Source organism: Lepidochelys kempii, chromosome 2, assembly GCF_965140265.1.
Source record: "Lepidochelys kempii isolate rLepKem1 chromosome 2, rLepKem1.hap2, whole genome shotgun sequence".
Lineage (NCBI taxonomy): Eukaryota > Metazoa > Chordata > Testudines > Cheloniidae > Lepidochelys > Lepidochelys kempii.
Genome location: NC_133257.1, coordinates 118,388,735 through 118,404,121, shown reverse-complemented (window position 1 = coordinate 118,404,121; position 15,387 = coordinate 118,388,735). Strand labels below are relative to the sequence as shown.

At 42.4% G+C, this 15,387-nt stretch overlaps 3 protein-coding genes across 7 annotated transcripts in view; 1 reads left to right on the top strand and 2 right to left on the bottom strand.

Annotated features, from left to right (window-relative positions):
- RPP40 (ribonuclease P/MRP subunit p40) overlaps positions 1-13,628 on the bottom strand; it is a 58,577-nt gene extending 44,949 nt beyond the window's left edge. Inside the window, exons 1-2 of one of the 3 annotated variants that reach the window (XM_073332135.1) lie at positions 13,523-13,628; positions 6,016-6,123 (exon numbers count right to left, since the gene is read on the bottom strand). The gene's annotated coding sequence lies outside the window, so the exon portion shown is untranslated. Of the gene's footprint in view, positions 1-786; positions 1,569-2,356; positions 2,453-6,015; positions 6,124-13,522 lie in introns of those variants that run through there. The other 2 variants (XM_073332136.1, XM_073332138.1) reach the window with 2 other exon arrangements.
- Positions 1,527-5,655, top strand: PPP1R3G (protein phosphatase 1 regulatory subunit 3G). Its single transcript, XM_073332139.1, has one exon. It carries the CDS (start codon positions 1,581-1,583, stop codon positions 2,571-2,573), a length of 993 nt encoding a protein of 330 aa, XP_073188240.1. The 5' UTR covers positions 1,527-1,580; the 3' UTR covers positions 2,574-5,655.
- Positions 13,629-13,712: 84 nt separating the features above from the next.
- Positions 13,713-15,387, bottom strand: part of LYRM4 (LYR motif containing 4) — a 146,232-nt gene continuing 144,557 nt past the window's right edge. For all 3 annotated transcript variants that reach the window (XR_012157341.1, XR_012157342.1, XM_073332140.1), the window contains one exon: positions 13,713-14,094. Coding sequence is in view for 1 of the 3 variants with exons in the window: in XM_073332140.1 (XP_073188241.1) it covers positions 14,023-14,094 (72 nt within the window). In the remaining 2 variants the exon portion in view is untranslated. The remainder of the gene's footprint in view (positions 14,095-15,387) is intronic.

Below are 15,387 nucleotides of genomic sequence, written 5' to 3'. Positions count from 1 at the left end.
ACAGAAGTGAAATCTGTGGAACAGAAGTTAAGTTCCACAGCTTAACAGAAGTGGGAAATCTGTTTAAAATGTTTTGATTCTGTTTCTATTTTATTCAAATGGCCTGATGACAAAAAAGTTTTTTTTAAAGATTCAACACTGTCTTCAATTAAGACCAGCAGAAAGATCCGAATTAACATCCCCAGTGAGTTCTCTGCAAAGCCAGGAAGACTAGATGTATCCATCCTGATATTTCTACATTAAAAAAATCTGAAGTAAAAACTTTAAAAAGCAGTAACAGCAAACCCCTCCCCCCAGGCCTTTGTGTATCACACAAGCAAAAAAGGGACACCTTTAAATCTCTTTTTGCCAAGACACCTTTAATGTCTTTGCCAAGTACCTGCTGCATTTATTGAGGTCAATCACCTATGCAGAGAGCCTGTTGCACAACCAGGGCTTAAATTACTTTTGCCTTCTCTATGGTAGCATCATAGATTCCCTGAAGTATCAAATCTGGCAGTTAGAATGTGAGACTAACTATGGGGTAGCTTGGACCACTGTGCCCTGGTTTTATACAGGCAATGGCCTAGGCCAGTGGCTCTTAACCTTTCCAGATTTCTGTACCCCTTTCAGGAGTCTGATTTGTCTTACATACCCCCAAGTTTCACCTCACTTAAAAACTACTTGCTTACAAACTCAGACATAAAAATATAGAAGTGTCACAGCACCCTATTACTGAAAAAGTGCTTACTTTCTCATTTTTACCATATAATTATAAATCAATTAGAATATAAATATTGTACTCACATTTCAGTGTATAGTATATAGAGCAGTATAAACAAGCCATTGTTTGTGTGAAGTTTTAGTTTGCAGTGACTTCGCTAGGGCTTTTTATGTAGCCCCTTGTAAAACTAGCCAAATATCCCGATAAGACCGGCTACCCCCAGGGCTACACAAACCCCTGGCCTAAGGCACTGCAATGAAAAGGAGAATAGCATTGCCGCTACAGGGGGTGAAAGGCACTGCTGGTTGACCCTGGCAGCTCTAGAGGGGCTCGTGCTTGGGGGCAGTAAGCAAACCACACGACATCTCAGGGCCCTGCAGGGAAAATGCGGTGGCAGCCGCTTCCCGCTAGGACTCTCCTCTCTCTCGCTCGCTCTGCTACCACTTTTGGACTCCTCCTGTAGCTGCTGCCCTGGAGACGAACGGCAGGGCCCTCCACTGGCTCGGAAGCCGCGGATGGGCGGGCAAGCGCCTCCCGCCGAGGGGGGCGTGGTCGGCCAAACACTCAACGCATGGAAACTTCTCCGAGCCCGTCCGCGGCGCGGGGTCCGCTCTGCTCCTTCGCCCCCTGGCTCTGGCAGGGCTGGGGACGTGGCTGGCAGCCCGCCACTTGATTTCTCCCGAGCGTCCGCCCCGAGCCCACAGGGGACAGGGGCGCGCCCCCCACCATGACTCCGCCGCAAGGCAAAGGGGATAAAGTGACCCCACCGCCTTAGCCAGAGCAAGCCCCGGCCGGGAGAGGGGGGGGGGTCGGGCGCCCTCCTGCGCCAGCAGCGCCTCCCGGGGGGGAGGAGGAGGAGGAGGGGGGGCGACATGCCATGGAAGGCCGGGACTCCGGACTGCTGGGCTTGGAGCAAATGCTAGCGCCTTTCGGGAGCCGCCAGCAAGAGGGGACGGCGCGGCTGCTCCCGCGGGACCCCTGGCGAGGCAGCTCCGCAGAGCAAGAGCAAGAAGGGGCGGCGGCGGCGGCGGCTGCGCTGCCTCTGCAGGAGCCTTGGGGCGAGCCGGAGCGGGCCGGAGCCTCTCCCCCGCCGGGGGATGGAGAGCTGCTGCTGGGGCTGCGCCGCCGCGGCGGGCGGTCCCTGTCGCTGCCCGCTAGCCCGAGCCTGGCGGCCGCCCGGCTCTTCCAGCCGCCGGAGGAGGGCAGCGGGGGCTGCTGCACCAAGTGCAAGAAGCGGGTGCAGTTCGCGGACTCGCTGGGGCTGAACCTGGCCAGCGTGAAGCACTTCAGCGCGGCGGAAGACCCGCAGGTGCCGCCCGCCGTGCTCTCCCGCCTGCGGCGCCTGCCCCTGGAGGGATTCAGCGCCGCGCTCGGCCTGGGCTGCGGGGGCCGCCCGCCGCCTCCCCTGCAGCTGGTGCCCGACTTCCAGCCCGCCGGGGAGCTGGCGGCGGCCGAGCGGCTGCGGCGGGAGCGGGTGTGCCTGGAGCGCCTGGGCCGCCCCGCGGGGGACCTGGACGTGCGGGGCACCGTGCGGGTGCTGAGCTGCCCGGGCCCCAAGGAGGTGACGGTGCGCTACACCTTCAACGAGTGGCTCTCCTTCCTGGACGCCGCGGCCCTGCCCCTGCCCAGCCCCGAAGGGAGCGACCCCCCTACCGAGCGCTTCCACTTCAGCCTGTGCACCCCGCCCGGCCTGCAGGAGGGCTCCGCCGTGCACTTCGCCGTCTGCTACCGCAGCCAGCAGGGCGAGTACTGGGACAACAACGGGGGCAGCAACTACACCCTGCGCTGCTGCCGCCCCGCCCCCGGGGGGCTCCCCGCAGCGCCCAGCACAGACCCCGGCCACGGCGACCCCACCGGGCCCCTCTATTGAGCGCCGCCCGGGCCAGCCGTGAACCACACCAGCACTACCCAGCCTGGGGCAGCCCCTGCCTTCAGCTTAGCCTGGGAGCAGACCAGCATTACTCAGCTTGGGGGCAAAAGCAGCGCCCTACTCTGAGCTTAGCTTGGGGGCAAACAAGCCGCCAGTCAGCCAGCGCCTTCCAGGGAGCCTGGGGCCGGCCGGCCACCCATTGTGCCGAGCCTAAGATGAGTGGGGTGGGGTAACAAGCAGCCGGCTATGAATGTCCTGCCCTTGAACCCAGAAGGCAAACACGCTGTGCCAAGCCAAGCCTTAGCTGTCAGATACCACTGCAGTGTCCCATCCCCTGTACTCGCACCCTGGAACAACCCTGCACCATTTTCCTGGGGAGACCTTGCTGCATAGTCACTGGTTTCTGAGCCTCCCATTGGAATGTGGCTTATTTTGGGACCTCCTACCGTCAGCCTTAAAGTTGTAGAAAAAGCTAGGTCTGACCTGTTAGTTCCGGTATTGTTAGTTCACCATTTTTGTAAAGGAAATGAACTCTCAAGAGCTGCAAGAAATCAGCACAGTTGCCTCACATAGACTTTTCTCTTTAAAGTTGTTTAAAGAGAACTGGAAACAAAATTTTTGTGATTTATTTAAAAAAAAAAATTCTCTAACTTGATGGTGGTGCCTTATGTGAAGTTTCCTATTTAATACACTGAATTTAAGGAGAGAACTTTAAATCCAGTGTTGTGACTGTGCTATGTTATGCATTAGGTCTTTGGACTGACAGATAATGCACGCACTTTCCCTTTTATGGGTATGTAGGCATTTCCTAGAAACAGGGACAGATGTAGGCAAAAACTGACTTATTATTATGAGTTGCAGAAATCCAGCTCTTTTTTGAGAGGGAGAACTGGGCGAGGGTCAGTCGCCAACCCCCATAATTCTTAAGTTTTGATTCTACGAACACATGGGTTCAAAAAAGAATTGGATAAGTTCATGGACAATAGGTCCATCAATGGCCATTCCACACTGTGGCTGTCCCTAGCCTCTGATTGTCAGAAGCTGGGAGTGGATGACAGGATGGATCACTTGATGATTGCCTATTCAGTTCATCCCCTCCGACACACATGGCATTGGCCGCTGTCGAAAGGAGGATACTGGGTTAGATGGACTATTGGTCTGACCCAGTATGGCTGTTCTTATGCTTAACTTTACTCATGTGATTAGTCAGTGAGGCTACTCAAGCACTTAAAGTCAAGCACATATGTCTTTGCCAGAGCGTGGAGGAATTTAAAGGCTTAAGTTCAGTCAGTACTCTTCACACATTCAAACAAGGGGCCTAATTCTTTCACCCCCTTCCAAAAGCAACATAATAAGACAGCAGTCTTCCACTTTATTTTTAATTTAATGGAGTCCATAATATAATTTTCATGAGTGTGAGCACTTTCTGGTTTACTTGAGTGTCCCATCTTTGCTGTAGTTTTGGAGGCCCTGAATGATGGAAAATATCCTTCTTTCCTTGTAAGTTAGTGCTCTTTAACATTGTTCAATGGCTAATGCACTTCCCACCTACCACAGCCTTTTTTTTATAAAGTTCATGTGTAACTCTGGCTAATCTTTGTTAAAACAGAGTCTTGCCACACACATACACGAGTTGCTTTTTCCTCTTAATGAAAGATCTAGAAATTTTAAATAGTGATGGTTTTTCTAATGGTATGTCTACGTTACCAGTACTAGAGCAGCACAACTGCTGTTACACCTCCGTAGCACTATAGTGAAGGAAGGAGTTTCTGTTGCTGTAGTAAATCCACCACCCTCGAGAGGCGCTAGGTAGGTTGACAGAACAATTCTGCTGTCAATCTTGCTGTGCCTACAGAGTCGGTTAGGTTGACCTAACTACATCACACAGATGTGAAATTTTCAATAGTATGATGGATTTTTGTACAATTTGGCATGGGTAAATATTTGTTAGAGATCACTACCTGAGGAATGATTTTATGAAGTAGAGTCAGGTCTTAGTTTTCCATGGTCCTCACTAATGAGTGAAAATAAATGGTTTCCTTCAACCCTCTTCATGCTATATTTATAACCACATTTCTGTAGGTGTTTATAGTACCTTATTTTGTTTAGTATGAAAGCATGTGTTCTAAGTGTCATTTGTCAGTACACATTTGTAAGAGACCCCATTCGCTAACATCTAAGCAGTGTAACAAGATAAGTAGCATGGAAAAGTACAACTTTTTACATTTAGATGACTGATATAAGTTGTTTAAGTGCATGGAGCTGTAATTTATAGAACTAGATGCTCCAAGGCTTGTCTACATTATAGAAAGCTAATTTAATGGAATACTCAATTACAATGTGATCGTGCCCTCTAAAGGTTAAAACACAGTTTGATTTTGCATTGTAGACAGGGTCAGACTTTGTTAGTGAATCACACTATAACCTTGGACTTTGCAGGTCTGTAAGCAGCATTCAGGGTGATGGCTAAAACATGGTTTAATCCTGTCTGAGCCACAGGACTAAATCATGGTTCACCTATGTTAGGGCACTACAATATTGTAAGCACCTGCCATGACACATTAGATTTTCAGTGTGTATGAGGCCTTTTTAGCATAACGAAAACACAATTCCATTGAAAATTGATTACTTGAACGTTTCATTACTCAACTTGACCTATATTATTGTGATACAGTACTGTGTTTGAGGTTGTACACAGTAAGTTGTATAAATATAAACTGAAAAAGAAATCCCAGTAGTAATTCTACAAGTTATGTATTACCCGCCCCCCCCCAAATATGCACAGAGTCCATATATTTTAAAAAGGAAAACAGTGAAATGGTTTACTGTCCCCGATACATTACATTTTTATAAAAATATGTAGTATAAACAGGATACTACATGGGAAAATGTGAGCTGATTTAGTTTGTTAAGATGGCAAAGACATAAAACATTAGATTGTTAGTACTTGAAATGTATGCTATTATAGCTGAGGTATGATGTTAAAAGTATTGAGCCCAATTCTTTGCTGAATTACAGCATAAAAAAATAAAAATATATATATTTTTTAAACTATTAAAGGTCAAATCTAGCCTATGCTGAGGGAGGGAGGGAGGGTGGGAGAGAGCAGAGATGGTAGCTGGTATGTCAGAGAATCCTGCTGTCAGGGCAAGATTATTCGCAACAGGCCAGAATGTTCTCTGGTATGCAACAGACTCTGACAAAGATTTTCAGAGTTGGTCTCCAAAATGTCAGAACTTTCCAGAACACTAACTTAACATCCCATACCTTATACTTATTCAAATAGGAAAAGATAGGTATTCTTGATCTGTTCTTCCCTGGTTTTGCTGGCATCCCAGATACAGATTGGGAACTGTCTCAACTCCCAAGTAAAGCAGTAGGGTGCTGAATGAGTTATAGATATTTAACAAGCATTTTAAAAGTATGAATAAAAATCACTTACCCTCTAAATTAATGATGTTTTATATCGATGGTATATGTGATATTATGAGCTCACCAGTTGTCCAGTCAGCCATATAGCCTTTCAGGAAAAACAGGGTAGACTGTGTAACTGTTTAAAACAAAAAGCGAAGAACTTTTTTGTCTTCCTCTAAACGTCATAAAGAACCAACTCAAGAAAGCTAACTTTTACCTTTGCTGGTCACCTTTAGAGTAAAAATCCCCCCCTCTCCTCCCAGCCAAGTAGTCTAAAACTTCAAGACGTGAGAAGCACTGTTCTCCAAGACTAAAATACTAAATATTTAAAAGTACTTTTTAAATTACAGCTAGCATATCTGTACCTACCTACAATCTTGCTACCACTACTACTTTAAAAAAAAATCCTTCTCCTGCTTTGACAATAGACAAGACGCTTTTTTCAATAATAAAGCAAAAATGCTTTTTTTGAAAGTAAAAATAGGATGGGGACTGTCTCTCTCTAATGAGTCACACATGCTCAATTTTCAGCAAGACAGTATGTTGCACAACTTTCAGCTGTAGATTTCAAAGCACTTTTCAAAGACTGCATCAGCATGAGTCTCTGCAAATCCTAGGGGATTTAGATGGGAGCAGTCTCTCCGTTTCCCCTGGAGGGCCTCCCCTATCTCCAAATGTGAAACCGACAAAGGCAGAGGCGTTGGAACAATTTTTATAGTGGGGTGTGGAAAGCCATTCAACAAAACTGGAAACCCCTTTAAGCCAGGGAGTGCTGCCTAGCTTCACCACCCCAGGGCAAAGATAGTTTCTGTCCAGGTACAGAACATTTCCCATTCACTTTCTAGCCTGGATGTTCTGATCAGTTTCTTCCTGTTGCCAGGCTGTATCACACAGCTCTTTGCTGACATGGATTGGCTAAATCCGAGCAGCTACTTTGAAGAGGAAATACTCCCCCTCTATTCGACATTGGTGAGGCCTCATCTGGAGTACTGTGTCCAGTTTTGGGCCCCACACTACAAGAAGGATGTGGATAAATTGGAAAGAGTCCAGCGAAGGGCAACAAAAATGATTAGGGGTCTGGAACACATGACTTATGAGGAGAGGCTGAGGGAACTGGGATTGTTTAGTCTGCAGAAGAGAAGAATGAGGGAGGATTTGATAGCTGCTTTCAACTACCTGAGAGGTGGTTCCAGAGAGGATGGTTCTAAACTATTCTCAGTGGTAGAAGAGGACAGGACAAGGAGTAATGGTCTCAAGCTGCAGTGGGGGAGGTGTAGGTTGGATATTAGGAAAAACTTTTTCACTAGGAGGGTGGTGAAACACTGGAATGCGTTGCCTAGGGAGGTGGTGGAATCTCCTTCCCTGGAAGTTTTTAAGGTCAGGCTTGACAAAGCCCTGGCTGGGATGATTTAATTGGGGATTGGTCCTGCTTTTGAGCAGGGGGTTGGACTAGATGACCTCCTGAGGTCCCTTCCAACCCTGATATTCTATGATTATGATTCTCACAGATGAGGTAACTGAGGCCTACAGAGATATAGTGACTTGCCAAAGATTGCCCAAGAAGTCAGTGTCAAAAACAGAGTTAGACTCTGAGTCTGAGTGCTAGAACCTATGCATAATCCCTGGACGTTACTGCTACTGGTATATGTAATAAGTTCAGACTGGATAGGTATATTTAGTAAAAATCAAATATTTCTAACACCATAAACTCTGATGGTGAGACTAAGCAAAATGGTAATTGGGCTTAAATGTCAATATGTCAATGTCAACACACTGTATCACCATAAGATATCTGTTGCAGTATGTGAAGATTTTCTAAAAAACTAATTGAAAACATGAACTCTTAGAGGTTGTAAGAATGTTTGGAAAAACTCCAGTTCTGTGAATCTACAGTACTGTATGTGCAGATTTCTATGGTCCCTGTGGATTAGACAAGGTTTTCGAGGATTAAAGGAAGAAATATAACCAAAGGCTTTTATAGACATTTGTAAAACAACAAATAGTGATCTGGGTGTTTTTTTTTTTTTTTTTTAAAGGTCAGATTAAATTGCGTGGGCATGAAGGAAACCAAACTTAATGCACGTTAAATTTGGTTTAAGCAATTTGATTTTTGCAGCATATAGGAAACATTTATTGTTCGTTATTTGTATATTTAAATACACTCAGTAGGAAACTTCTAATAGTTATACATGATCAAGAGGGTATACATGATTAAGATGGGTTGATAGAAGGGTAGGAATTTCAGAAAGATATTATGAAGTTAAACATAGTTTAGTGCTGTCAAGGTCTGCATGTAACTTACACCTGCTACCTTTTAAAGTATCAATTTTGAAAGGCCTGGGCTTTCAATCTGAACTCTAAAGGCTGGATTCTGCTCTTGTTTACATTAGTGGGACCTGGAGCTGGACCAGTGTATTGAATGAAGGTAGTGGAGATGATCTGGACCAGAATTCTTAGTTAAAATCTGATTACCTGTTTGGTCTACTTGAAAATTGCTACCCAATGCAGGTCTATGGTAATACGAAATTGTCATGAAAATTCACCTGTCCAAGTACAAAATGTATTTGCCTGCCCTTTAGCACGATAATGAAAGACCTTCAATACTTGTCTGTTTATAAAAAAAAAAAAAAAAAAAGCTTGTTCTTAGCGAGCAGAATTTCCAAAGGCTGGTATAAATATTTTATGTACTTTTTTTCAAAAGAAATTCCTCACAGGTCTTCATAGTTCTCTTATTCTGGATGTAGAACAGTAATCATTTGAATGCATAATTTAACCCCCAAATTCTCCCTCAGAATACTGCAGTACTTAGGAGGTTTAAAAATAGCATAGATAAGTAGAATAGGAAGATGCATTTCCTCTAAAATATTAATATTTCATCAACCTATGGAATCTACTAGATATTTCAAAAGCACCTACCACTGTGGTATCTAAGCACTCCAAATCTTTTCTTTAGATTAGTGGAATATGTTCATTTTAAGGAGAAAGTGGATTTATTTCCCCTTTTCCCCTCAGATTGAATAACTATGGCCCACATTTCCCCCTCCCTTTAAAAAAATTTTTTTTTTATATGTAGAAGAAAAAAGCAACATGTTCTAAGTGGGTGAAAGAATTCTTTTCTTCCACTGCAATGGCCAGTGGGGTAGCTGCCCTAAATTAATGGCTCTCCCAAGATCTATGGAGATTCAGCTGCCCTGCTAGCCATCTGTTCCAGGCAGCATGGTTCCTCCCTCCTCTCTTCCTTCCCTGTGGCTGCACAGTAGTACCCCCTAGGTGGATCTCACAAGTGCTAATGCTGCTTCCTGTAGCATTAATATGCACTCTAAGAGTGAAATTCTGCACCATTTCAGTCAATTTTGGGCATTTTGCCACTGACTTAAATGAGGCCAGGATTTCACCCTAGATATCTATTGAGTGAGCAGGGGAACTTTCTGAGGTTAGCCATTCCCTCTCAATTCTGTCCTACATACATGTGGAGAAATGGAGGTCCTTGCCAGAAGTTAGTGGAGGTGCTTCTGCAAAGTGTTAAGGAGGTGTGGGCGTGTGGCGGGAAGCATGCTGTGGAGCTGGTGCTTCCAGCCTTCCACAAAAACATACTGTCCTGTGTGTCTTACATGTTAGGAGGCACAAGTAATGCTGTTAATGACATGCATTAGGCTAGAAATAGTTGGTACAGTTTTGCTAGAGCAGTGTCAGTTTAACATCTCTATGTTGATGGCTTGTTTAAACAAGAACAGTGTATGTGATCAGCAAGTAAAAACATTTGTATGTAACCTCAGGTCTGCTTCACCTTACCGTGGCCATACCGCTAGTATTTCCAGGCTTTAAAATTGATCCTCTAAATGTAGTAATGGTTGGTTTCAGAGTAGCAGCTGTGTTAGTCTGTATTCGCAAAAAGAAAAGGAGGACTTGTGGCACCTTAGAGACTAACCAATTTATTTGAGCATGAGCTTTCGTGAGCTACAGCTCACTTAAGCTTATGCTCAAATAAATTGGTTAGTCTCTAAGGTGCCACTAGTACTCCTTTTCTTTTTAAATGAAGCAAGATTGTCTAATCAGATGTCAACAGGGTTTTAGAACTGCCTGTCCTTGAGACCAGTGCTTCTCAAGCTATCTGATGTGGGGGACAGGCAATTGTTTTTCCCAATGTGCGCGCAGACCGGCAGCCAATGGCTCGCGGACCACCACTTTGAGTAGCACTGCTTTAGACAGTTATCATGTTAGGGAAGTTCAGAGATTGCCTTCTGCTCTCTTTCAGAATATTGTTTGCATTTTTCTATTAAAAGCTCTTATTTGACCTTTGATATATGTAAAGAGCCAAATTTTGGAGCATGATAACTGAGCCACATCATTTCCAAATCAATAAAGTCAAAGGTTGCTGAGATCAGGGAAAGCTGAAGGTAAACGTGTGAAGCAAATGATCTTTCAGTGTAATACTACAAAAATTAGTATCTTACTAGGTAATTTTAAGAATTATCACAGAATTAGTAAGAGTTCTTAACATTTTCCTCTGCTGTAAATCAGAAACAAATATCCCTTTTAGAATAGGGGGACATTAAATTAAATCACTGGGATTCCTTTTACTGACAATGTTCATATTTATATTGTTTACATTGCTCAGACAAAAATCCAGTAAACAATTTCATGGATAACTAGTGAAAATAGAATATATAAAAAGGGTATTTTTAAATGAGCAGTGTAATTTATACTAGGTTTTCCTTCCATATTCCATCATTTTAAAGAGCCAAGTGAAGTACAGTAGCACATTTTCATTCCATAGTTGATAGGATTACTTTCATACAGTATTTGACAATAGTTTTTATATACAGAGAATATGTTATCTCAACAAATGCAATACTAATCATCATGCATTAACAGAGAATATTAATGGGTCTCTTGTTCCAGTCATGTGTAACAGATTTGCACATGCTACTATCATTCATATTAATAGAAGATACACATACTGTGCATCAGTAGGGAAACAGACATTCCTGTTGTCGACACCCGCTCCAAGGAGCATCCTTAAGTGCACTAATTGTGTTGCAATTTACAAGTAATCATTGTACTAGATTATTTCATTTTCTAACTTTGCACCTTATTAAATAAAGTATTTTTATATCTTTTATATAACTGAAGTTGGTTAGTGCTTAAGGCTTGAACAGTCTCCTTAGGTAAGCTTAGAAACTAAGCAATGTAGTCATGCTGTATAAGAAGCCCAGGGATAACTTCTTGAAGTCTTATGTAACTGATTCCTCAAATGAGAAAATAAAATGAGCCTTCTCAACCTACTTTGTATTACACGTTTCTATGCACACAGGCCTCCGCTCTGTTAATGTTGTTTTCAATTGGCATATCATATGTACAATATGCATCCTTAAAACTACAAGTGCCCTTTGCAGGCTTAGGAAAATCTGACTGGTAATAAGAGACATAAGGTATATCTATATTGCGGCTGGCCCGTGTCAGCTGACTTGGGCTCACAGGGTTTGGGGTAAGGTGCTGTTTAATTGCGGTGTAGAAGTTTGGGCTGCAGCCCGAGATATGGGACCCTCCCACCTCACAGGGTCCTGGAGCCCGGGCTCCAGTAAGCCAGAATGTCTACAATGCAATTAAAAAGACCCTTACCACGAGTTCTGTGACTCCAATTTGGCTGGCATGGGCCATCTGTGGATTTTAATTGCAGTGTAAACATACACTTGGAAGGGTTGAAGTAACATTATAAATGTATCTGTACTGTGTCTCGCAGAAGACACTTGTATAATTTTTATTAGCAAATGCAAATTGCTAGACCTGCCATTATTTTCTTCTGTAAAATTTATTTGAAGAAAACATAAAATTAACATCTTAATGCTATTAAATGCTTTAGTGGCACGTAAATCTTTTCCCCGCTTGTCCTTTTACCATCAATGCTAATGTTCTAATTAGCTTGGTTAGGTGTATTTTAGGATTTTAAAGTGTTAGTGCCTTGTTTTTAAACTGCAGTCCATGGCATTCTGCCTAGTTAAAAAAAATCTATTAATGCTGTAGCAAAGTGATCTATTTGCTGTATTTATGTACCTAACAAATGGAGAAATACTACAGTATCTGCTTTCCATGTGAAAAGCAGTGTTAAGGCAGTTTTGTAGTCTTAAATACAGTAGTGGCACTTTATTTTGCATACTCTTTCCATACTTAATAGAATGCTATATTATTAAAAGTCAGGTAATTCTACAAATAATTCTACAATATTTATAAATGAATAAGTTTTGGGAATTAGTACTTCTGAATTAATCACTTACATATGTTCATTGCTTAGTTCTGTCATTTCAGTTTGATACTCTCTCTTTAGTTTACAAAAGAAAAAGAAAGTATGCCCCTTTGCCTCCACAAATGCAGCTTCTTTAAAAGTTACAGGCATTGTCCTAGTTTAAAGTTCTGACTACTTCATGTGAAGCTCTTGATGTACATTGTGCTGAAGCTTTAAACTGAGTAATTTTTCTGTACATTCTAGTGGAAAACGTAAGTAGTGAACTCAGAGCACTGAACCGAATAAAACTTGATTTTTAAAAAAGATTAAATTCTTGTTTAGCACACTGTCTTAACAGGTGTAATTTACTTTTCAAATAAAAAAAAAAACATTTCAGGAATTTTCTCTCTTGCAGAGCTCAGGAACATTGCAAGAAAGAGGAATCTTAAGGTGAAGCTACTGAGTTGGTGGCTTAGGAGAATCTCTTAAGAAACCCCACCTCTTTCAATATGCTACTCAATGTGGGCATTGAATGAGGCCCCTAGATAATTACAGAAAGCTTTAGAAATGTCTGTTTGCTATTGCCTATATTTATTCAGTTTAACAAATAGCTGTTTTTAAAAATTACTTTTTTGTGGCATTACTGTAAGTAAGTGTAGATGAATAGAATGCAGTAAGCAACCTCCTTGGGAGTTTCACTGGATCCAGTACTGAATGGGCATAAAGACTGAACTGCCTTCAGCCTCTGGAGATAGTCCCTGCAGAGCAGGCATGAGACACTGAGCCAGCGTGTAGAGACTTGCACGCTCAACAGAAATGAGAAAATATTTGTATGCATTCTGAATTAAATATACCAACCTCACCATTCACACTCAATTATCTAACTTTGCAAGTATCTGTAATAAGGGTAATATACAAAATTTTTGTACAGGAAAATATGCTTTGTTCCTTTTGCCAGTTGCAGTTTAGTATATTAAAATAAGGAACAGTGATGAAATTTTATTTTAAAAGTTCTGAAGTCTCAGTAACATGAGGCTAAAATTCTATTACTGAGCTATTCACTGAGAAGTGAGATAAGACTGGTAAGCTTCCAGGAAAGTTTGAGTTGCACATTAACAAAATAAAAATTAGTGAGGTTTGTCTGACAATTATGAAATTTACAGAGAATGCTCTTTAAATGAAAACACACAATCTAACCTTTGATATTTGTAAGTGTTGAAGTCCAGGATATAACAAAATATCTTGTTTTACTTAAAGGCCTCCATTAAATTTCACATGGCTTTAATGAATAAATTATTTAACAAGAACTTACCCACACCAAGTCCATACAAATTCAGCTATTTAGTTTATTCACTGTAGGCTGCATATTTCCATATGAACTGGGGCTCAATGTAAAAAGTAATTTTAAACAATTGTATCATTGGTTGAAATATAATTGGTATCCTTTATGAGCCAGGTAAGTTGCAAGATCACTGGGAGAAGAAAATATCTGATTACAAGTATTCGGTTCATGGAATTTTATTGTCAAATAAGGCCAAGAAACAGTCTCATTACACATGAAATACTAGCAAGGGGGATATTAGGAATACATTACACGCTATTGTAGGCTTAGCAGTACATTTTAGTGCATGAACCATGAGAAGAGAAATTCTAGACTGTTTTGGTGCCAAAAACTGAGCATCTCAAAAGCTTTATCTTTTACTATACCGATAAGTTTTTCAAACTCAGGCAGGGTGCATACACACTATATTGGATATGCTATCAATGTGCAGCACTACAGAATGCTGACGATGGTCCAACGGTGCTAGATGATCAGATTATCTCTGTGTTTTCTGGACTCTCAATAACAAGTTTCTGGGTTGAATAGAGTTGACCAATGGTAACCTGAAATAAAACAAAAAATATTTCAGAAAAGACAGGCTTAGAGGGCCAATGGGAAGTAAAGGGAAGAAAAAATGCACAGCTGAGAACAAAAGTGAAAGTGGACAGTCTGTATTCTTTTTGCAACGTTGTTAGTCAGCATCAACCCAGCCAGCAAAAAATAATAATGCATAAAACAGCCACATACTTAAATTCTCAACCCAGTACTGACAATGTAAGGAAAAAGATATGCATACACATTTGTTAGGTTAATATATATGCAATTAATAACTACAGAGAAAGGAAATGCAAAATATATTTAGACAAATAGAAAGGAACTTTATAAGAATTTTTTTGGGTGGAGACTAATGCACAGAAGTTGTTCGTTTACCTCTTTGGGATTCACAAATTAATTTGCCTTAAAAGTAGTTGAGGGGGATAGGGTCCCCTACACAATTTGTACATCAGTAACATATAATGGATAGAAATAGCTTCTTGTTCATAACATACTATTCATACCCAGGATCTCTGTGCTTTATAGTTAAATAGTAAAGCATTACAGACAATGAAAAATTGATTTTCTAGGGGAGAGGGTGGGTAACTTGGTCTATCTGCCACTCACCCATAGCTCTCACAACACCCCTCTTCTGCAACATAGCATCCGTCGTCCTCCTCCTCCTCTTTGACCCATCCTTGTTATCATCCCTCTAGTATTCCCACCAGCTCTACCTCCTCCTTCCTGATTGCTCCCTATTCCCAGTGACCCCATCCAAGCCCATCCCCTGATCTCCCTCGCACCCACTCTCATCTCCTTCTTACTGTTCTCCATACTCTCCCCCTCTCCTCTAGCTTTCCCCTCACAATTTCCCCTCACAGTTTAATTTCTCTCATCTGAAAAAAACACCCCTTGACCCCATTTGCTTCTCTAACTACAACCCCATCTCCCTTTCATCTCTAAGCTCACAGAATGTGCTGTTTACAATCACTGCTTGGAGTAGTTCTCCTCTAATTCCATCCTAGACTCCAATCCATCCTCCATCCGTTGCACTCCACTGAAATCACTTTAGCCAAAGTCGCCAATGACCTCTTCCTAGCCAGATCTCAGAACCAGTTCTCCATCCTCATCCTCCTTAACTTGTCCGCCACCTCTGACAGAGTCATCCATGGTCATCATCTTGAAATCTTGTCCTCCCTTGGTTTCTGTGATTTTGTTCTCTCCTAGTTCTCCTACCTCTCTAATCACACGTTCTGTGTGTCCCGTGGAGGACTGTCCATCCTCCAACTTTGTGTGATTCTGCAGGGCTCTGTCCTGGGTTC